At 59.0% G+C, this 22,092-nt stretch overlaps 1 protein-coding gene across 3 annotated transcripts in view; it reads right to left on the bottom strand.

Annotated features, from left to right (window-relative positions):
• ATP2B4 (ATPase plasma membrane Ca2+ transporting 4) overlaps positions 1-22,092 on the bottom strand; it is a 62,562-nt gene that overhangs the window by 35,376 nt on the left and 5,094 nt on the right. For all 3 annotated transcript variants that reach the window (XM_058039906.1, XM_058039904.1, XM_058039905.1), the window contains exon 2: positions 1,437-1,941. In XM_058039906.1, the coding sequence (XP_057895889.1) occupies positions 1,437-1,632 (196 nt within the window). In that variant the 5' untranslated portion in view covers positions 1,633-1,941. The remainder of the gene's footprint in view (positions 1-1,436; positions 1,942-22,092) is intronic.

The raw sequence follows: 22,092 nt of genomic DNA on the forward strand, positions 1-22,092 counted from the left end.
CCATCCCATAGCTTTAGGGCTGAGTTCCCATCCCACAGTTTTAGGGCTGAGTTCCCATCCCATAGCTTTAGGGCTGAGTTCCCATCCCACAGTTTTAGGGCTGAGTTCCCATCCCAGTTTTACGGCTGAGTTCCCATCCCAGTTTTAGGGCTGAGTCCCATCCCAGTTTTAGGGCTGAGTTCCCATCCCAGTTTTAGGGCCAAGTCCCCATCCCACAGCCCCAGGAATCCCCTCAGAGCTGGACCCAGGGACTCTCTGCCCGCTGCACTCCCTCAGTGCCAGGGAAGGCTCCACTGCTGCGCCACCAGTGCCACCAGCCTGGCTGATGAGGGGAGCCCAAAAGCCAGCCCAGCCCGTGAGGGCAGAGGTGACACCCTGAGACCCTCCCAGAGGTGACCCCAGGTGTCACTGCCACCACCCCAGCTGCAGTGTCCAGGTTTGCCTTGGAGCACCCTCAGTCCAGGAGGGACCTGGGCCCTTTGGGGACTCACTGCTCCTGTCCCTGACCCAAAGTGCCCCCAACAGCTGAAGGTGGCACCTGGCCACCCCGCCAGCGCCCTCTGACCTTTACACCTCCCCTCCCACCCTGTCAATGATTAAACAGGGAACAGCTGGAGCAGCACCTGGGCTGTGGGGAGGAGCTGCTAACCCCAACCCACATCCCTGACAGCCCCAGAGGTGACAACCCCAGACCATGGGACAGCCACTGGAGACACCATCTTTAAGTGCCACCCTCATGTGGTTCCATCCCAAAAGAGACAATCCCAGACCACATGACAGCCACTGGAGCCACCACCCTCCAGCATCACTTTCACACGGCTCCATTCCACAGGTGACAACCCCAGAGGTGACAGCCCTAGACTCTGGGAGCCACCACCCTCAGGTGTCACTTTCACATGGCTCCATCCTGGAGGTGACAACCCCAGAGGTGACAACCCCAGACCTTGGGAGCCACCACTATCAGATGTCACCTTCACATGGCTCCATCCTGGACGTGACAACCCCAAACCTTGGGAGCCACCACCTTTGGACATCACATGCATGTGGCTCCATCCTGGAGGTGACAACTCTGGAGGTGACAACCTCAGAGGTGACAACCCCAGACCATGGAAGACACCACCATTAGGTGTCACCTTCACATGACTCCATCCTGGAGGTGACAACTCCAGAGGTGACAACCCCAGACCATGGAAGACACCACCATCAGGTGTCACCTTCACCTGGCCCCATCCTGGAGGTGACAACTCTGGAGGTGACAACCCCAGACCATGGAAGACACCACCATCAGATGTCACCTTCACCTGGCCCCATCCTGGAGGTGACAACCCCAGAGGTGACAACCCCAGACCATGGGAGACACCACCATCAGATGTCACCTTCACCTGGCCCCATCCTGGAGGTGACAACCCCAGAGGTGACAACCCCAGCCCACTCACCTTCAACCGGCGACGTCTTCAACCTCTTGCAGACGTTCTGGACGCCTCCATAGGAGTCGTTGATCCGGGCCACGGCCTCGGCGCTCCTCAGCTCCATGAGGTTCCTGAGCTCCACCAAGGAGCACCCAAAGTCCCCCTCATGGCTGCCCTCGGCCACCGAGTTCCCGGGGTGGTGGTCGGCCACGTTGTTCGTCATCTTGTCACGGTGCCGGTGCCCCCGGCGCGGCGCTCCCGGCGCGGCCTCGCTCGCGGCTCCGGCGGCTCCGGCGGCTCCGGGGGATGATGCTCCGTGTGGCCCCTTCCCTGGGGGCTTCCCTGGGGGCTTCCCGGGGGGAACGGGCGGCTCTAGCCGAGCCCAACTTGTCGGGATGAAGGTGTAAACAGGATGTGCATGTTACCGCGGAGGCGACCTTAGCAACGCCCGGCGTGCAGCTCCTGCAGCGGGAGGAGGAGGAGGAGGAGGAGGAGGAGGAGGAGGGCTCCCTGGATACCACAGCAACTGGAGCTGCGAAAACAACCGTGGGAAACAAAAATATCGGCGTCAGGAGGGCTTGGGAAGGAGCGAGGCGCCCCATGGGGTGGGAGAGGGAGCGGTGATGCCCCAAGGAGGGGATTTTTTTAGGGAGAATTTGGTGTCAGCGTGGTCGGGGCAGGAATTCCTGGGTGAGAAGTTGAGCTCGGAGTGTGGAGCGGGGAAAAGCCGCAGCTGCGGGGCCGGGCAGGAAAGGAGCGCAGGTGGTTCTTCACTTTCAGCCCAGACAAACCCTCCCGTTGACTTTGGGTTAAAAATACCCCTCAGCAGTGGGAAACAGCTGCTTCCTCCCCTGGGCAGGACGTGGGGGCCCCAGCATCGCTCCCCGCCCTGCTGGCAGGTAGGGAATATCCCAATATCCTGATATCCTGATATCCCAATATTCAAATATCCCAATATCCCAATATCCTGATATCCCAATATTCAAATATCCCAATATCCCAATATCCCAATATCCTAATATCCCAATATCCTAATATCCCAATATCCTGATATCCCAATATCCTGATATCCCAATATCCAAATATCCCAATGTCCCAATATCCTGATATCCCAATATCCCAATACTCCAATACCCTGATATCCCAAAATCGCAATGTCCAAATATCCCAATATCCAAGTATCTCAAAATCCCAACATCCTAAATTCCCAAAATCTTGATATCCTTATATCCCAATATCCAAATATTTCAATATCCCAAAGTCCCAATATCCCAATGTCCCAATGTCCCAAATTCCCCAAATCTCAATATCCAAATATCCCAAAATCCCAATATCTCAAATACCCCAATATCCCAAATTCCCAAAATCCCGATATCCCAATATCCCAATATCCAAGTATCCCAATATCCCAAAATCCTAATGTCCCAATGTCCCAATATCCCAAAACCCCAATAGAGAAAGGGGCTGCAGCACCCCATGGGATCTACACTAGCTGGGAGATGCCACAGGAACCACGAAATACAAAAGGGAAGTGAAGAGAAACCACCAAAACCTGAGAGTTTCTCAGAAACTGAGGCTTTCCCGTTAATGACCTGTTCTGAGGCGGCTCCCTGAGGGCAGCAAGTGGCTCTCAGTGTCCCCAAGAGCTGCCACCCTGGTCACAACCCCCCAGCAAGGACAGAGGAGCCCTAAAAACACTTCAATGAGGCCAAGCAGGGACCATGAGCATCCCACAGCTCCCCCATTCCTCAGGGATTTGGGGGCTGGGATTCCCTGCTGGCATCTCAGAGTTCTAGGGACAAACAGGGACATGAAGGGAACAGCACAGGCCAGAGGGGAAAAAGGGCTTTTTGTCAGCCAGGGTTAGCTGTGTTCCCAAGCTCCAGGGAAGCTCCCGGCACTCCAGAGGCAAAAAGACTGCGAGGGGAGGCTCTCATGGAGAGAAAATAAAATCTTTCTGAGGGCAAAATAAATAAAGAGCAACAAGGGAACGGCCACTCCGGCAGCATCCGCCCCAGATGGGGCCCAGGGGTGGCAGAGCCGGCTGGGGAGGGACGGGAGGGAGGAGGGAGAACGCCCAGGGCTGATCCCAGAACACAGGGGGTGCACCAGCCCTCAGAAACCCCACAGAGAGGCACCAGATCAGCACAAGGATGGCATGAACAGCCCCAGTTTCAACCCTAGAGCTCTCCCATACTGCCCCATCCCAAACTGCCCCGATTTCAGCCCCAGAGTTATCTCAAACTGCCCCATCACAAACAGCCCCGATTCCAGCCCCAAACTGCCCCAACTGCAGCCCCAACGTTGTCCCAAACTGCCCAATTTCAGCCCCAAAGTTGTCCCAAACTGTCCCAATTCCTGCCCCAGAAATGTCCCAAACTGCCCCATCCCAAACTGCCCCAATTTCAGACCCAGGACTGTCCCAAACAGCCCCGATTCCAGCTCCAGGTCTGTCCCAAACTGTCCTGTCCCAAACTGCCCCAATTCCAGCCCCAGGACAGTCCCAAAATGCCCCAGGGCTGTCCCAAACTGCCGCAGGGCTGTCCCAAACTGCCCCAATTCCAGCCCCAGGGCTGTCCCAAACTGTCCTGTCCCAAACTGCCCCAATTCCAGCCCCAGGGTTGTCCCAAACTGCCCCAATTCCTGCCCCAGAGCTGCCCCAAACTGTCCTGTCCCAAACCACCCCGATTCCAGCCCCAGCCCCAGGGACAGCACAACCCCAAAGAACCAACCCCCCCTGCCTGGCCCTCCTTATTCCACCAGCAGCACCCCCAGGGCAGCTCCCGGCACTATCAGGGCACCACAGGCACCAACTGCACCTCGGGGACAGCAGTGACACCGCCAGAATGTCCCCACCTCGGGAGGGACCTGTGGCCCAGCTGCAGGGAGGGGGGGAGAGGGGCAGGATGGGGGGAACAAGGATGGGGGACAGGGATGAGACACAGGAAAGCAACACAGGAATGGGACAGGAATGAAAGGACACAGAGATGGAAGGACACAGAGATGGGACACAAGGATGGGACACACAGGGATGAAAGAACACAGAGATGGGACACAGAGATGGAAGGACACAGGGATGGGACACAGGAATGAAAGGACACAGATGGGACAGGGATGGAAGGACACAGGGATGGGACACAGGAATGAAAGGACACAGATGGAACAGGGATGGAAGGACACAGGGATAGGACACACGGATGGGACACAAGGATGGGGACACACGGATGGGACACAGGAATGGAAGGACACGGGGATGGGACACAGGAATAGGGACACAGGAATGAAAGGACACAGAGATGGACACGGGGATGGAAGGACACAGAGATGGGACACAGAGATGGAAGGACACAGAGATGGGACACAGAGATGGAAGGACACAGAGATGGACACAGGGATGAAAGGACACAGAGATGGACACAGGGATGAAAGGACACAGAGGTGGACACAGGGATGGAAGGACACAGGGATGGGACACAAGGATGGGGACACACGGATGGGACACAGGGATGGAAGGACACAGGGATGGGACACAAGGATGGGACACAAGGATGGGGACACACGGATGGGACACAGGAATAGGGACACAGGAATGAAAGAACACAGAAATGGACACAGAAATGAAACAACACAGAGATGGGACACAGGAATGAAAGGACACAGGGATGGACACAGGAATGAAAGGACACAGGGATGGGACACACGGATGGAAGGACACAGGAATGGGACACACGGATGGAAGGACACAGGGGTGGGGACACTGCAGCTCCTGGGACACCCAAGCTCCCACCCAGAGCGTTTGTGCTGCTCCATCCAGCAGGGATCCCTGCCCATCCCCAGCCCCGTTATCCCACGGCTCCTCCTGGAGCTGAGCTCATCCGTCCCTGCAAGGCAGCAGCTCCCAGCAGCGGGAAGCAGGAGGTGGCAGGCCCAATTAAGCAGGCTCCTGCTGATTAAGAGAAAAAACGCTAATTCCCCCTCCCCACCACGCTCATTTCCTCCTCTTTCATAGCAACCGGCGCTGTCTGAGGAGCGCTCAGAGGTTAAGAGGGAGACGGTTAATTAATACTGGAACAGCCTAGCCCTTAATTACCCCTGACAGAGCTCAGGGGGCAGCGATCAGCACCGTCCCTGTGTCCCACTGCGAGATTCCAGCCTGGAATTTGCTCTCCTAGGGGAAAGGAGGGATCCAGCACCACCCCTGTGTCCCACTGTGAGATTCCAGCCTGGAATTTGCTGTCCTAGGGAAGAGGAGGGATCCAGCCCCATCCCTGTGTCCCACTGCGAGATTCCAGCCTGGAATTTGCTCTGTCCTGGGGGAAAGGAGGGATCCAGCACCATCCCTGTGTCCCACTGCGAGATTCCAGCCTGGAATTTGCTCTGTCCTGGGGGAAAGGAGGGACCCAGCACAATCCCTGTGTCCCACTGTGAGATTCCAGCCTGGAATTTGCTGTCCTAGGGAAGAGGAGGGACCCAGCCCCATCCCTGTGTCCCACCCTGCAATCCCAGCCTGGGACCGAGGTGTGGGATGGTTCCTGTCCACTCTGAGCATCCTCCCCCAGCCCTTTTGGGATCACAGCCCCATTCCCAGGGGATCCACCCGGATCACAGCCATCGCTCTGAGGAGCTCCCAGTGACCCCAGCACGTTCTGTCCTTCACTCTGGGAATCCATTCCCACAGCTCCCAGACCATGGAGAGTAACAAACTCTCCCTGAGGGAAGAAAGTAAACAGCCCAGGTGGGGAGAGGACAGGACCTGAGCTCCCTGAGCTCCTCTGTCACCTTCCTGCGAAGGTGACACCAGCTGTGTCACCTCCTAAATGCCATCCCTGAGCTGGGGACCCACCTGGAGCCTGGTGGGGTGTGAGGGGAGGAAGGAGAGGGGTGTGAGGAGTGGAAGGAGAGGGGTGTGAGGGGAGGAAAGAGAAGGGTGTGAGGGGAGGAAGGAGAGGGGTGTGAGGAGTGGAAGGAGCAGGATATGAGGGGAGGAAGAAGAGGGGTATGAGGGGAGGAAGGATTAGGAGAGGAGTGTGAGGGGAGGAAGAGTAGGAGCAGGGTATGAGGAGAGGAAGGAGAAGGAGAGGGGTGTGAGGGGAGGAAGGAGCTGGATATGAGGGGAGGAAGGAGCAGGAGAGTGATGTGAGGAGAGGAAGGAGTGTGAGGGGAGGAATGAGAGGGGTGTGAGGGGAGGAAGGAGCAGGAGTGTGAGGGGAGGAAGGAGCAGGAGCAGGAGTGTGAGGGGAGGAAGGAGCGTGCGGGCTCCAGGCAGGAGGAGCTGGCGAGGAGCAGCGGAGCCGGTGCTGCAGCTGAACCTGCCCGGAATAATAAACGGCAGCACGGCACCTCTGTCCTGCCAGGGGCACCTCTGTCCTGCCAGGGACACCTCTGTCCTGCCAGGGACAGTGCCCACGGCCAGGGCCACCACCCCAGCATGGTCTGTGCCCACCCCAGCCCCAGCACCTGCTGGATTCAACCTCGGAGAAAAGCGACGAGGAAAAATGAATCAGCCGGAGATGGCACAAGTGACAGCTCCAGCCACGGCGTGGGTGGCCCTGCTGCCATGCTGGTGGCACTGCTGATGGCACCAGGAGCCTGGCACGTGCCAGCAGCAGCTGTGGTTGGGTCCCTGGGTAAGGACAGGGATCCTCCTGCCTCAGGACATCAGATCAGAGCCCAGATGGGAACACTGCTCCATCCTCCCATGGATGATCAGCAATCCCTGCCCAAGCTCAGGATGTTCTTCCATTGATAAAATCCGTGCCCCAGCTGGGACATCTCCCACCACCAGGCCAAGGAAAAGCATCACCAGCCACCACATTCCCTGCCCAGAGCCACAAATCCCAGCTGGCATCAGGTGGATCAAGGTGGCATCACCTTCCCCAAGCACCTGGATGGATGCCAGCCCCTCTCAGCAGCACCCAGCAGGGTCCATCTCCTCTCCCAGTTTGGGAATGGGGTGTTGGGAACACTTGGCTGCCGGAGGTTGCCATGGCAAACTCAATGTAAAGCTGTCAGGGATGCTGTTTATGTTGCCAAGTGGGGAGGAAGGGAAAAAAAATAATAAAAAGAAAAAAAAAATCAACTCCCTCAAAATTACCCTTCCTTGGCTCGGGTTTGAGATTTTTTCTTGTTGGGAATCTGAAGCTGCATCTGCAGCGGGATGAGAGAGGCTGCACGGACAGACGGACAAACAGAACCAAAGTAGCCAAGGAAAGCAGAGAAACGGCCTGGGAGCACCTTCAGTGCCCTGGCGGCTGGAACTGCCCCTGCAGGGCTGCACTGCTCCCTGCCCGCCTCACACCCACTCACTGCTCCCGGAGCGGGGCTGGGGACACAGGGGAGCGAAAATCCTCTGGAATGGCTGAATCCAGGGAGAGACCCATGGGGTGAGACCCACGGGGTGCTGGGAGGGGACAGGCAAGTGAAAATCCTCTGGAATGGCTGAATCCATGGAGAGACCCCCGGGGGGACACCCATGGGGATGCTGCCATCACCGAGGGGGCTGGGGAGGGTACAGGGAGATGAAAATTCTCTGGAATGGCTGAATCCAGGGAGAGACCCATGGGGTGAGATCCTTGGGGGGCTGCCATCACCGAGGGGGCTGGGGGAGGGCACAGGGGGGTGAAAATCCTCTGGAATGGCTGAATCCAGGGAGAGACCCATGGGATGAGATCCTTGGGGTGCTGCCATCACCGAGGGGGCTGGGGGAGGGCACAGGGAGATGAAAATTCTCTGGAATGGCTGAATCCAGGGAGAGACCCATGGGATGAGATCCTTGGGGTGCTGCCATCACCGAGGGGGCTGGGGGAGGGCACAGGGAGGTGAAAATCCTCTGGAATGGCTGAATCCAGGCAGGAACGCCTGGGAGACACCCATGGGGTGGTGCCATCACCGGGCGGGGGTTGCTGGGGAGGGCACAGGGAGCCTCTGGAATGGCTGAATCCAGGCAGGAACCCCCGGCAGAGACCCTTGGGGTGCTGCCATCACCGAGGGGGCCCAGGGTGGTGCAAATCCTCTGGAATGGCTGAATCCAGATCCAGGGAGACACCCATGGGGTGCTGCCAACCCCGAGGGGGCTGGGGAGGGCACCGGACCGCCCTGCAGCCCCTCAGAGCAGGGTGAAACACATTCCCACCGGCTCTGCACTGGCACTCTGGGCACAGGTGACACCTTGGGGACAGGGAGGGCGCGGAGGGAGGGGACACAAACCCCACACCGGGGTTCAGCCGGCTCCCTGCGCTGGTGGGACAGGGCCACGTGGAGCACGCGGTGCCCGGCCCGCGATGACAGCGGCTCTGGGGGGGTTTGGGGGGTCCCCGCTGTCCCCCCGATGTCCCCCAGGAGCCACCTCGGGCAGCGGGGGGGGCCCCGGCGGGCTTGGGGGGCCCCTCCCCTGCACACTCACCAAATCGCAATGTGCAGATGGCAGCGGCTCCCGCTCCTGCTCCTGCCTGTTCCCAGCAACACCCCTGGCAAGGGAAGCCTTCCCTCCTTAACCCCTGCGGCGCCGGGCGAGGCCACCCGCAGGGGACACGGCGGGGGCGGCGACACCTCCTGCGGCGGAGGAGGAGACAGCGAGGCGGCGCGCACGGGGACAAACCTCGGAGGGGCAGGGGACATCCCCGCCGGGACCGTCACCCTCGGGGAGGAGGGACAGCGTGGCACAAGGTCACGGTGGCGGAATCTCCATCCTGGTGCCGCGGAGAGGGGAAGGGGACAAGGCCAGGCCGCGACAGCGCGGACAGAGCCCCGGACAGTCAGGAGGAGCTGTCCCCTTCCCCTGGCCGCGCTGGTGTCCCCGAGCCCCCCTCCTTGCACCCTACAGGTGCCGAAAGCAGAAGCGGTGGCACCCGGGGACAGCCACCTGCGGCACCCGCGGGATGTCCCCTTCCTCCCGCAGCAGCATCCGCTTCCTCCGTCAGGGGTGGGGACAGCGACACGGCACCCCCGCCACACCTTGGGGACACTGCAAAGCCGAACCATGGCTCTGGGGACACCGCGGTGACAGCCGGACACCGCCGCTCCTGGCGGGGCAGAGGGGGAAGGAGCCCGCAGGCTTCATCCGGCGAGATGGGGGAATAAATGTGGGGGGAATGTCCTGGAAAAGGAGCAGGAAAACGCCCAGGAAGCGCTGTGCCAGGGAAACTGAGTCACCAACCGAGTCACCAGCCCGGTGACAAAGCCACTGACAAAGCGAGTGACAAACCAGGCACGGAGCAGTGACACAGCCCAGGGCGCGGGGCTGGAGCTGCAGCCGGGAATTCCTGCGGGAATTCGCTGTTGGGATCCGGCCCCGAGGCTGCTGCTCGCCAGCCCCGGCAGGCAGGGAGGGCAGCGCAGGGTCCCCGTGTCCCGCATCCCTGCGGGTCCCCACGAGTGACAATTCCCGACTCCCATGAGTGACAATTGCCAATTTCCACGAGTGACAATTCCCGACTCCTGCAAGTGACAATTGCCAATTTCCACGAGTGACAATTCCCATCTCCATGAGTGACAATTCCCATCTTCACGAGTGACAATTCCTGATTCCCATGAGTGACAATTCCCATCTCCACGAGTGACAATTCCCAACTCCCATGAGTGACAATTCCCGACTCCTGTAAGTGACAATTCCCATCTCCACGAGTGACAATTCCTGACTACCATGAATGACAATTCCCAACTCCCATGAGCGACAATTCCCGACTCCTGCAAGTGACAATTCCCATCTCCATGAGTGACTATTGCCAATTTCCACGAGTGACAATTCCCATCTCCACGAGTAACAATTCCCATCTCCACAAGTGACAATTCCCGACTACCATGAATGACAATTCCCAACTCCCATGAGTGACAATTCCCATCTCCACGAGCGACAATTCCCATTCCCCAAGCAGCTCCCCCACATCTCCCTGTCCATGACATCGGGTTGGGGACAATTGAGGGTGACGCGCCACAAGCCACCAGCTACTGCAGGCTCAGGGTGCCACAAGAGCCGCTGGCCCGCGGTGTCACTGTCACTGGCCATGTCACTGTCACCCACGGTGACAACCCCACAGGGCTGTGCCATTCCCGGTGCCAGCAGTGCGGCCACGGGGCTGCCATGTGCAGGACACAAGGTTGGGGCCTGTCCCCAAACCGGCTGTCACCCCCTTGGTCACAGACCTTCAACCCCGCAGAGGCGACACCAACGGTGGTGAAGCCACCACAGCATTGTCCCACGCCTGGCTGTGTCACACCATCGTCCTCCTCCTCTCCTTCCTCCTGCCAGGCCAAGAGGAGGGATGGCAGCATGGCCAAGGTCACGGTGAAAGCAGAAGGAAAAGGCAGGAGGAGGTGACATTCCCCAAAACGAATGTCCCTGCCGCCACCCTGCAGGGCACTCACGCGGCCGCCGCCACCCCGCTCGTTCCAGCTGCTCTGGCTCCCATTTTGCTCCTATTTTGCCTCCTGCTAATTGACGTTGGAAAACTGCTGGGTTTTGGCGTGCCCAAGGCAGCAATTAACTCCTGCAAAGGGCAGGGAAGAGCTGGAGGCGGAACGCTGGGCACGGCCTTGGCATGGATGCCGCGCTTCACAACGCAGCTCCCCAAATCCCTCTGCCTCGAGCCCCAAAATCTCCACCCCTGAGCCCCCAAACCCACAGCCCCGAACCCCAAACCCCACAGCTCTGAGCCTGCTGCCACCAGGGGTTGTGACAGCACCCATTTGTGCCGTCCAGGCCTCCAAAAGTGTCACATCCACGTGCCAAAGCCACCGGGGTCAGGAATCTGCCCTCGCCCCCGGCCAGCCGGGGCTTCCCCGAGCCCCAGGGTGCAGCAGCCCAGGAATTCCATGGGGGTGGAAGCAAAGGGAAAGCAGGGAGCCTCCAGGCGAGCTGTCAGGGGGGAATGTTTCCATCTAAGGCCTTGGTATTTTCTCTGGCGGCGCCTGCACTAAATCAGCGCCGCTCCTCTCATTATTCCCTCGTGCTTTACAAGGTAGCAGGGCCGGGGCAGGAATGCAGGAGGATGGGGAGCAAAGGCAGCCTGGCCTGCAGCAGCAAACACCTGCAGGCCTCACCCTCTGCAGGGGCACAGCATCCCCCGGGCAGCCCCTCTGACACCTCCCCAGCAGCCCTGGTACTTTTAAAATCGAATGGTTTTGTTTGTGATTGTCTGATCACCAAAATCTGAGAGTATGGCTTTCAAAATTAGAGAATATGGCTTTTAAAATCAAAGAACATGGCTTTCAAAATCAGAGAATATGGCTTTTAAAATCAGAGAATACAGCTTTCAAAATCAGAGAGTATGGCTTTTAAAATCAGAGAACACAGCTTTTAAAATCAGAGAGTATGGCTTTCAAAATTAAAGAACATGGATGTCACACCTGAGTGGAACATCGAGGACATTAAAGACATGTAGATGTGGTGCTGAGGGATGTGCTGAGGTGCTGCATTTGGCACTGCTGGCCCAAAGATTGGACTTGACAATCTTAAAGATCTTTTCCAGCCTCAACAATTCTGTGGTTGTACACAGGAGCCCTCAGGTAGGGAGGAGTTGAGCCATCTCGCTCTGTCCCTCTGTCCCCAAATTCACCTGTTCCCTGGAGGTGACAGAGGCACAGCCCTTGGGGGATTGTCCTGGATGCCAGCACGAGGTTTTGTCCACTGCTCCATCCCACCTGGCACCAGGAATGGGCTCTTCCCAGCCTGGGAGCACTGGGAAGCCACCCTGGGGTGATGTGGCAGCAGCTGGCACACACTGGGTCACCCCTCTCTCCTCCTTTCCCTTCCCTCCAGCTGGATCTGCTGCAGGGAGGTGTCCAGGGCAGCATCTCCCACCCCGCTGCCCCTTCACCTCTCCTCCCTCCTCCAGACCCATCCTGGGCTTGGCTTAGCTCTGATTGCCAGCCTAGAGCGGGTCTAAAGCTGAGCTTTGGGATTTGGGCAGCTTGGAATCGTGGAGAGGGAGGGGAGGATAAAAACAAGGCAACAAACCAGCCCTGGGGCTGCTCTGGGATGGACACGGAGCAGTGGCCACATCCCAGCCCTGTCACAGCCCCTGTCACACCTGGCCAGCAGGGAGGTGGCACGGGGAATCCTGGCAGGATGGGGATCCCATTCTCAGGGAGGTGCTGCAGCCCCAGCCTGGGGACTGTCCTGGGAGGCCCCTGAGGAGCAGCAGAGGCCAGGGAGAGGCTGGGGCAGTGTCTGAGCTGGCCAGGCTGGAGCAGAGGCCACAGGGCTGGGATGGTGCCCAGGGCAGCAGGGAGGAGCTCAGAGCCCTCTGCTCCAGAGCCGCTCCTGGGCACAGCCCCAAGCAGGATTTTGGGTTTTGGGATCCCAGGACACTCCTCAGGCAGGAGCTGGGGCAGAGCCTGAGTTATCCCAGCCCAGGCAGGGATGCTCCCACTATTCCCAACTCTCCCCAACCAGGATTTTGGGTTTTTGGATCCCAGGACATTCCTTAGGCAGGAGCTGGGGCAGAGCCTGGATTATCCCAGCCCAGAGCAGGGATGCTCCTGCCATTCCCAGCTGTCCCCAAGCAGGATTTTGGATTTTTGGATCCCAGATCACTCTTTTGGCAGGAGCTGGGTTATCCCAGGCCAGGGCAGGGATGGTGCCACCATTCCCAGCTCTCCCATGGGATGGGGCAGCCCAGGAGCACCAGGAGCATTTCGTGTCCAGCTCATCTCCCCACACACCTGAGCACAGCCCCAAACAGCAGAGATGCCACCAATCCCAACTCCCACCTTCCCACATCTCATTTGGATTTTAAACTCAGCTTCAATTAAATCAAACCCAGAGCACGGGGCAGTCTGAGAGGCCAAACAACACTCGGGGGACAGGGGAGCCACCGGGCAGGACAGGAGGACACAGGCTCAGTATTTTTAGCAGGATTACACAGGGACAGGGGATTCCTACCCCGAAGATCCCTGGGGGATGAAAACAGGGCCCGTCACTTCCTCCGGGGAAGCATCCGCTGCTCGGGGCAGGCAGCAGCAGGAGAGGGACAGCCCGAGGGTTTTGGGGTGCCCAGGACACCCCAGGACAGCGGGGATACCTGGTGGCTCACCTTGTCACCGCCGGAGCCGCTTCCTCTTCCCTGCTCCGTGAAGAATCCCGTGGGGAAAAAAAACAAACACCCAAACCAGCAGCAATCCCTCCCAAAAATCCCCTCTGGGGAAACTGAGGCAGGAAATTGGGGATCCCCTAAAGCTGGGGATGTGCCAGTAGGGGATCCCCAGCAATTCCAGATGTGCCGTAAGGGAACCCTGACGATTCCAGCACTCAGCACCCGAGGGTGGCAGCAGCCCCGGGGACACGGGGAAGGGCTGGGGACAGCAATGCCCCTCCTGCCACCGCCACCACGTGAGCCGGGATGGGTGTCCCTGCTCCCAGCTCCGACAATTCCCGCTCTGGATCACATCCCTGCCCGCCACCCTGTAATTCCTGCCAGCCCAGCTAGCTCGGATCCCTCTCCCCACTCTCCTCCAGCTTTAAATCCGTATTTTCCCATTAAAAATAAAAAAACAAACCCAATCCTAACAGGGATTTCCTAAGGAACAAACCAGCAACAAGTGATAGGAGAAAGGTACAAAAAAAATAAAATTAATAATAAAAAAAAAAAAAAAAAAAAAAGGCTGTGAGTGCTTTTCGCCGCTGCAAAGGGTTAAAAAAATAAAGTCGGGGAAAGCGATAGGAAAAACACACGCGGCTCCCAGGGAAGAGCGCGCCGGCTGCTCCCGTTTCCCTTCCCAACATGCCCCGCTCCTGGGAAAGTGTGGGCTGTTTTCCATATATAACTGCGAACTGTTCCATGCAGTAAGAAGTCTAATTAAAGGGAGCCAGGCGAGCAGGGGAAGGAGGTATTTATCCCCGAGGAAAGAACCCCCATCCTCAAAAATCCTCAAAATCCTAAATGGAGACCCCCCCCCCTCGGTCAGTAAGGGAAAAGAAAAATAAGAAAAAGTTCTGTGGTGGTGGTGGTGTGGAGATCGGAAAAATAAAAAAAAAAGGAAAGGAAAGAAAAAAAAACCCAGGCGGGAGAGGCAAATCAGAGCTTGGAAAATATGGAGAAATAGGAGGGGAGAGCCAGATGGGCCAGGAGAGCACGGGGAGGGGCAGGGCAGGGGGAGGGAAAGCTCCTCTGGGCTGGGATGGGCTGGGAGGGGGCACAGAACCCCCGGGAGCCCCCCAGGATCCTCCTTCTCCAGCCCCTGAGGATCTGAGCAAACAGCAGGAACCAGCCTGGAAAATAAATATGGAAGGGAAGGGGCTGGAGGGTGACGGATGCAGGGTGGGAGGGAAGGGGCACCACGCTGGGCACCCACCCTGGCACCCCCAAACAAAAGGGGTGACCCACAGGGTCTCACCCACCCCGACTGAACCCCATCGGTGTTTTGGAGCAACTGTCTCGGAGGGATGGAAAAAAACCTTGGGAAAAGCCTGGATGTGCTTTTGAGAGGAGCTTTGTTCGAGCTGTGCTGCCCACCAGCGCCAGGCACTGCCCTAATCCAGAGCAAGCACCGCACTCCCGGTTTGGGGGGAGCCAGAGCAATTAAAAACCGTTAGCGGGCTTTAATTAAGTGCTGATTATGTGAGCTGGGGAGAGGCACCACCACCACCACCACCACCATCATCATCATGGGCGATGATTCCAGCTGGATGGGGCTCTTTGCTCCCTAAAATTGCACTTTGTCCTGCTGCCACCCTGCAGTCACCCTGATCTGGAGCTGCGGAGTTTGGGGTGTCATTCCCAGCCCTGTCAGTCATTCCCAACCCTGACATTGCCAACCTTGACATTCCCAGCCCTGACATTCCCAACCCCATCATTCCCAACCCTGGCATTCCCAACCCTGACATTGCCAACCTTGACATTCCCAACCTTGACATTCCCAACCCTGACATTCCCAGCCCTGACATTCCCAGCCCTGACATTCCCAACCCTGACATTCCCAACCCTGACATTCCCAGCCCTGACATTCCCAACCTTGACATTCCCAACCCTGACATTCCCAGCCCTGACATTCCCAGCCCTGACATTCCCAGCCCTGACATTCCCAGCCCTGACATTCCCAACCCTGACATTCCCAGCCCTGACATTCTCAGCCCTGACATTCCCAACCCCATCATTCCCAGCCTTGACACTCCCATCCTTGCTGTTCCCAACCCCATCATTCCCAGCCCTGGCATTCCCAACCCTGTCATTCCCAGCCCTGGCATTCCCAGCCCTAACATTCCCAGCCCTGGCATTCCCAGCCCTGTCAGTCCTTCCCAACCCCGGCATTCCCTTTCAGTCATTCCCAACCCCTTCATTCCCAGCCCCACCTCCCCACCCCGCCCTGCAGCCCGGCACAGCCCTGACCTGCCATCCTGTTTATGCAACCCCACGCCTTCCCTCCTGCCAGCACCTCCCAGCTGCACCAGTAACCCCGGCAAACTGGGATATCCCTTCCCTCAGATCCCCGAACCCCGGCAAACTGGGATATCCCTTCCCTCAGATCCCTGAACCCCGGCAAACTGGGATATCCCTCAGATCCCTGAGCCCCGGCAAACTGGGATATCCCTTCCCTGAGATCCCTGAACCCCGGCAAACTGGGATATCCCTTCTCTCAGATCCCTGAACCCCGGCAAACTGGGATATCCCTTCCCTCAGATCCCTGCAAGGAGGGACTGGGGCCTTCCATGGCCCTAAAGCCAGGCTTTGCCATAAATCCCAGCTGCCCAAAAAAACCCACCTGCAACGATGCTGGGATGCAATCCCAGAATGGTTTGGGGTGAAAGAGACCTCAAAGCTCATCCCATTCCATGGGCAGGGACACCTCCCACTATCCCAGGGTGCTCCAAGCCCAGCCTGGCCCTGCTTGGATCAGCTCAACCTCAGACACAACAGGGACAAGGACACGGTGCTGCCAGGGGGGCTCACACCCCAAATAACCCCCCAAAACCCCACAGCCTGTGCCCAGCCTCCAAACAAAGCGGCCCTGGGGTCACCCGAGGTGACAGTGGCCACTGTCCCCGTGTCCTGGCGGAGCTGGGGCCGTGGGAGGCTCTGGCACGGCCCGGCCCTGCCCCAGGTGGGGCTCTAAGCAGCAGCGCTAATCCCGGGATAATTGCGGCTTTAGCAGCGATAGGGCCCAGATTAGCGGGGAAATCCCGGTGTTAGGGGCACCGAGCTGGCACCGAGCTGGCACCCAGCGGCCACCGAGCCAGGGGAGAGACGGGTCCAGGGAACAGAGCGAGGGATCCGTGGGAATATAGCGAGGGATCCTGGGAGCAGAGTGAGGGATCCATGGAATACAGAGAGGGATCCCAGGAACAGAGTGAGAGATCTGCGGAATACAGCAAGGGATCCCAGGAATGGAGTGAGGGGTCTGTGGGATACAGCCAGGGATCCCAGAAATACAGCAAGAGATCCATGGGAATACAACGAGGGATCTGCAGGAATACAGTGAGGGATCCCATGGGATACAGAGAGGGATTCCAGAAATGGAGTGAGGGATCTGTGGGATACAGCGAGGGATCCCAAAAATGGAGTGAGGGATCTGTGGGATACAGCGAGGGATCCCAGAAATGGAGTGAGGGATCTGTGGGATACAGCCAGGGATCCCAGAAATACAGCAAGAGATCCATGGGAATACAACGAGGGATCTGCAGGAATACAGTGAGGGATCCATGGGATACAGAGAGGGATCCCAGGAATGGAGTGAGGGATCCCAGGAATACAGCAAGGGATCCACAGGGATACAGAGAAGAATCCCAGGAACACAGTGAGGGATCTGTGGGATGTAGTGAGAGATCCCAGGAACAGAGTGAGGGATCTGCAGGATACAGCAAGGGATCCCAGGAATACAGTGAGGGATCCTGGGAATACATCAAGGGATCTACAGGAATACAACTGGGGACCTTGAGAATACAGTGAGGAATCCTAGGAACATAGCAAGGGATCTGTGGGAACACAGGGATCCCAGGAATACAGCAAGGGATCCACAGGAGTACAGCGAGGGATCCCAGGAATACAGTGAGGGGTTCATGGGAATACAACAACGGATTTGTGGGAACGCAGTGAGGGATCCTGAGAACACAGCAAGGGATCTGTGGGAACACAGTGAGGGATCTCCCTGGACACTGGCACCCAGCACAGACACACACACCCGTGGCTCTGGCCGTGATTCCTGCTCCCCATCCCAATGGAAAAATGCCAAACCCACGGGCAGGATTCCCCTCCAGCCCAGCTGTCCCGCCTGGGATTGCTCTGCCTGCTGCAATCCCCTCCATCCCCAAGGCTTTGTTTTCTCTTCCCTTCCCCAGCATTTTCCCTGCAGTACCAGGGGCCTTCCTCACCCTCTCCATCACCTCCCACAGAGCCCAGGCAGGGCTGGGCAGGGGGGTTTGCTCCTGGAATAATGAGGAGAGCAGGAATGCAGGGTGGGAGCTCGGATTGGGGCTGTCCAGCACTGTTTGGGTTCCCCCAGCACTGTTTGGGTTTCCTCAAAACTATTTGGAGTCCCCCAGAACTGCTTGGAGTCACCCAGAACTGTCTGGGGCTCCCCAGCATTGTTTGGGATCCCCCAGCACTGTTTGGATTCCCTCAAAATTATTTGGGAGCCCGCAGAACTCTTTGGGGTCCCACAGCACTGTTTGCGATCCCTCAGAATTGTTTGGGATCCCCCAGAATTGTTTGGGGTCCCCCAGAACTATGTGGGGTCCCAAGAACTGTTTGGGGTCCCCCAGCATTGTTTGGGATCACTCAGCACTGTTTGGGATCCCTCAGAATTGTTTGGGGTCCCCCAGAACTGTTTGAGGTCCCCCAGCACCACCCTGGCTGCTCCCACACTGGAGGGGAGGCAGATCCCAGGTGAGGAGGCTGAGATTTGGGAAAATCCCTCTGCTCCCTGCTGGCTTTTCCTGGATCCCTTCCCAGCACCCCTGTTCCCAAAGGGTCACCCCGAGAGGGGACAGATGCCAGGCAGGTCCCAGGGACTGAGGCACAGCAAGGCTGGGCCGTGCAGGCAGCTGCGTCCGGGGGAGTGCAAGGAGGAAGGGAGGCTCCCTCATCGTCCTTCCCAGAGGGAAAAGGGACAGTCCCGAGCCTGGAAGCGCCAGGGAACGCCAGGAAACACTTCCAGCTCCTCACTGCAGCCCCTGGGGCCGCAGGGCCGCGTCCCCCTGGCGCTGCAGAAACTCCATCTGCAGCAGCTGCCCGGGATTCCATGCGCTTCACGTCCGACTGCAGGAGCCGGAGGATCCCCTGGCTGCTGACCTGCACGGAAACGCCCGGCTCTGCTGCTGCTGCTGCTCTGCTGGTGCTGATGATGATGATGCTGAGGGAGGGGAAGCAGGGCGAGGAAAGGCCATTCCTGCAGCCAGCTCTGGGTGGCAGATGCTCCAGCAGGTGCCCGGTGAGGTGAGACAGGCACTGAGCGCATCCAGGGATGGGAGAGGTGGGAAACGGCGCCAAGAAGGGAAGCAGGGAAGGGAAGGGATGAAAGGCACAAGGGATGCTCTGCTCCCTGCTGGCTTTGCCTGGATGCCTTCCCAACGACCCTATTCCTAAAGGATCACCCCAGAGGGGACAGATCCCAGCCAGGTCCCAGGGGCTGAGACACAACAAGGAGCTGACACAACAGAATCCAGTGTGGATACGGAGCTGGAGCACGGCATGGATGGATTTTGGGCCCATGGGATGGGCTGTAGCCACTCTGGAGAATCCATGCACACCAGGACAGTCCCCTCTAGATGAGCTTCCCCCAAACAGGGAGCAGCATCTCAGCACCCTGCCCATGGTTCCAGACTTTTTCACCTCCTCTACGAGCTCCAGCCAGCACCCAGCACACTCCAATAAATCCAAAATGTCCCTGAGGTGAGAAACCTGTGGATTTAACACCCCATGGAACAGCCAGGCCGGCTCCCAGGAGCACAGCACACCCCAGGGATGCCAGAGCAGGTAGCAGGATGAAGTTTTCCAGCTGGATTTCCCCCTGAGGATGCTGTTTACTTTCTCCTTCCCCCAGGAAATCTCCTGCTGACTCAGGAAACACCCTCAGGCACAGCTCTGCGGAGAGGAGACACTTCCCAGCCACAGCTTTGCTCCTTCCTTTCGTTTTTTTGGCCAGTCCAGTTGGGGTCAGATTGGAGAGCAATCAGTCACTTGGGAAATAACACCACTCCAGGCCTCCTCCCTCAAAGAAACCTCAAAAGACAGCATTTAAGGCGAGCTTAATTTGGACAACTAAAAATAGCCAGCACCAGTCACACTGGAAAATGCAGGATGTGGAGTTTCACTCTCTCCCAGCTCCAGCCTGCACATGGGGGTTTGTGGCCCCCAGCCCCATAGATTTGTCCCCAGACATGGCCTGGCTCCCTCAGGGAATCCAGCAGGACCCTCTGAGGCCCATCCCAGAGCCCTGCCTTGATGAAAGTGTGGGCACCCAAAACTTTCCCAGGCAGGATGTGGTGACTCAGAGCCACGTCTGCAGCGAGGGACACCCAGGAAAGATCCCAGCCACGCTTCCCAGCTTCTCCCAGCCCAGCCAAGCCTCTGATCCCGGCTCCCTGCAGCTGATTCAGCCCTGGGAGAAGGCAGCCAGGCCTTGAATCCTGGTTGTCATTCCTGCTGCTCCAGAGGCTGTCACCCACACTGTGACCCCTTCCAGCCTCGCTCCGGCCATCCCGAGGCTCCTCCAGTGCCAGCCTGGCATTCCCAGCTGCCAGCACGGCCACAAATCCAGCCTGCCCTCATTTCCCTGCACTCCCCCTCCTTGCACCGAGCTCTCCCTCCTTGCATTAATCCCTCCCTGCTCCAGAGGCAGGAATAATGTTTAACTCAGGTTCACGCCGGAGCACGAGCTCCCTCCCAGCCCGGGTCAGCCCCAGGCGTGTCCCCATCACCGAGGCCATGCCAGATCCCTGCTGCTGGCACAGCCACGTGCCCGGCTCCGTCAGGAAGCCCCTCTGGAGAGGGAATCTCCGGGAAGCTCTCAGCTGCCAGCTGCAGCGATCCGTCATGCCAGGGCTGGGACACAGCCGGGCTCAGCTCTGCAGGTGCCATGAGAATCCCACAGCCGGCAGAACCCGCTCAGAGCCATCCCATATCCCCGGGGATCACCCCAAAATCAGGAGGCTTTGACAGAGCAAGGATAAGAGGGGACAGTGCTGGAGGACTGAGCCTGGCTCGTCCCAGTGTCCCTGTGCTGCCTGTGGAATGGCAGGAGTGGGAAAGCAGCTTTGCCACCGCATCCTGGGCTGTGCCCCCAGCAGCGCTCCAGCAACACGGGGTTATTTTTAAGAAGCTGGTGAGAAGGTGGGGAGGGAGGCGAGGAGCTGGAATGCCATGAGAGCCACGCCACTAAGCCTCTGGAAAAGCTGGAGCCCCTGAGAGGCGAGGCATCGGCATTCCCAAGCAGGAACAAAAGGCGAGAAGCGAAGAGCCGAGGGCATTCCAGGGGCCACGGGGCATTCCAGGGGCCACGGGCACCTCCCGGCCGAGCGAGGGGTGGCGAAGGGACAGTAAAGCTCCAGCTGCTGCAGCAGGGTCCTTAATTAGCATCTCGAGAAACGGCGCCGAAAATCAGACACCTTCTGCCCGAAATCCGAGCCCGGACCTGAAAATCCGATCAGCGACCCCGATGCTCAAAGAGCAAAGGTCACTTCCAGCCCCACGCAGGCCCTGCCACCACCCCTCAGGGCTGCGCTGCCCCTCGGTGCCCCTGGAGCCCGGAGTCACCCCCTGCCCACCGCCAGCCCCCCCAGACCGAGCAGAGGCAGCACGGTGAGGGCCAGCGGCTTATTTTTAGCCTGGAGAAGGCAGGAGCCGGGAGCAGCCATCCCGAGTCTTGCCCTTGGCATGGGACACGCCGCTGTCCCCCCCGGGCCGCCCGCACCCCTCTGCCCCCCGGCCCTGCAGCGCTGCGTCCCCCCCGGGCTGGCATCACCTCCGCTGGCACGGCTCCTGGGCCCGGGCAGGAGGAGGAGGATGCTGGGCTCAGCCCTGGAGCCGGCCCCGCGGCACAAGGAGCGGGATTATTTACAGCTCCTTAACGGAGCGAGGCAGGGCTGACCTTTCCGAGCCGCAGACAAAGAGGAGATGTCGGGAATCGCTGCTCGCGGGACCCTTCCCGGCCCGGCGGGATGAGCGGGGGGCCAGAGCCACGCTGAGGGGGGTTCGGCAGCGGGGAGCCGGCCAAGGCCACGGAGAGCCAAGCGCGCTGGGATCCCAGCCTGGGAAAAGGAGGGATCGGATTCCTCCCTCCCCGGCCCCGCCGGACAAACTCTTCCGGGTGGGGACTCCTACGCGCCGCGCTCTGCCCAGGCACGGCTCGCTGCTCCTTCCCGCAGCCCACGGCGGCCTCGGCGGCGGCGAAACGCGGGGATACGGCCCGGAATGGCAAAATCGGGGCTGCTCCTCGCCCCCGGCGCCCCGCTCGGCTCAGCCCAGCTGCCGACTCATCCCTGCCGTGGAAGCGTCGAAGGAAAAGTTTCCCCGTCAGCACAAAACGCCGACACTTGGCCGAAGCTTCCCCTTGGCTGCTGCTGGCCTGGCCAGGAGTTTCCCCCGTTGGGGACACGCCAGGGCCTGGCCTCGGGTGGCTGCAGTGGGCAGGGGTGGCAGGGGACAGGCCTGGTCCTTGCAGTGTGGCACTGGTGTGGCCCAGTCCCTCCAATGTGGCACAGGTGTGGCCCAGTCCCTGCAGTGTGGCACTGGTGTGGCACAGATGTGCCCTG

The sequence above is a fragment of the Melospiza georgiana genome, chromosome 23 (assembly GCF_028018845.1).
Source record: "Melospiza georgiana isolate bMelGeo1 chromosome 23, bMelGeo1.pri, whole genome shotgun sequence".
NCBI lineage: Eukaryota > Metazoa > Chordata > Aves > Passeriformes > Passerellidae > Melospiza > Melospiza georgiana.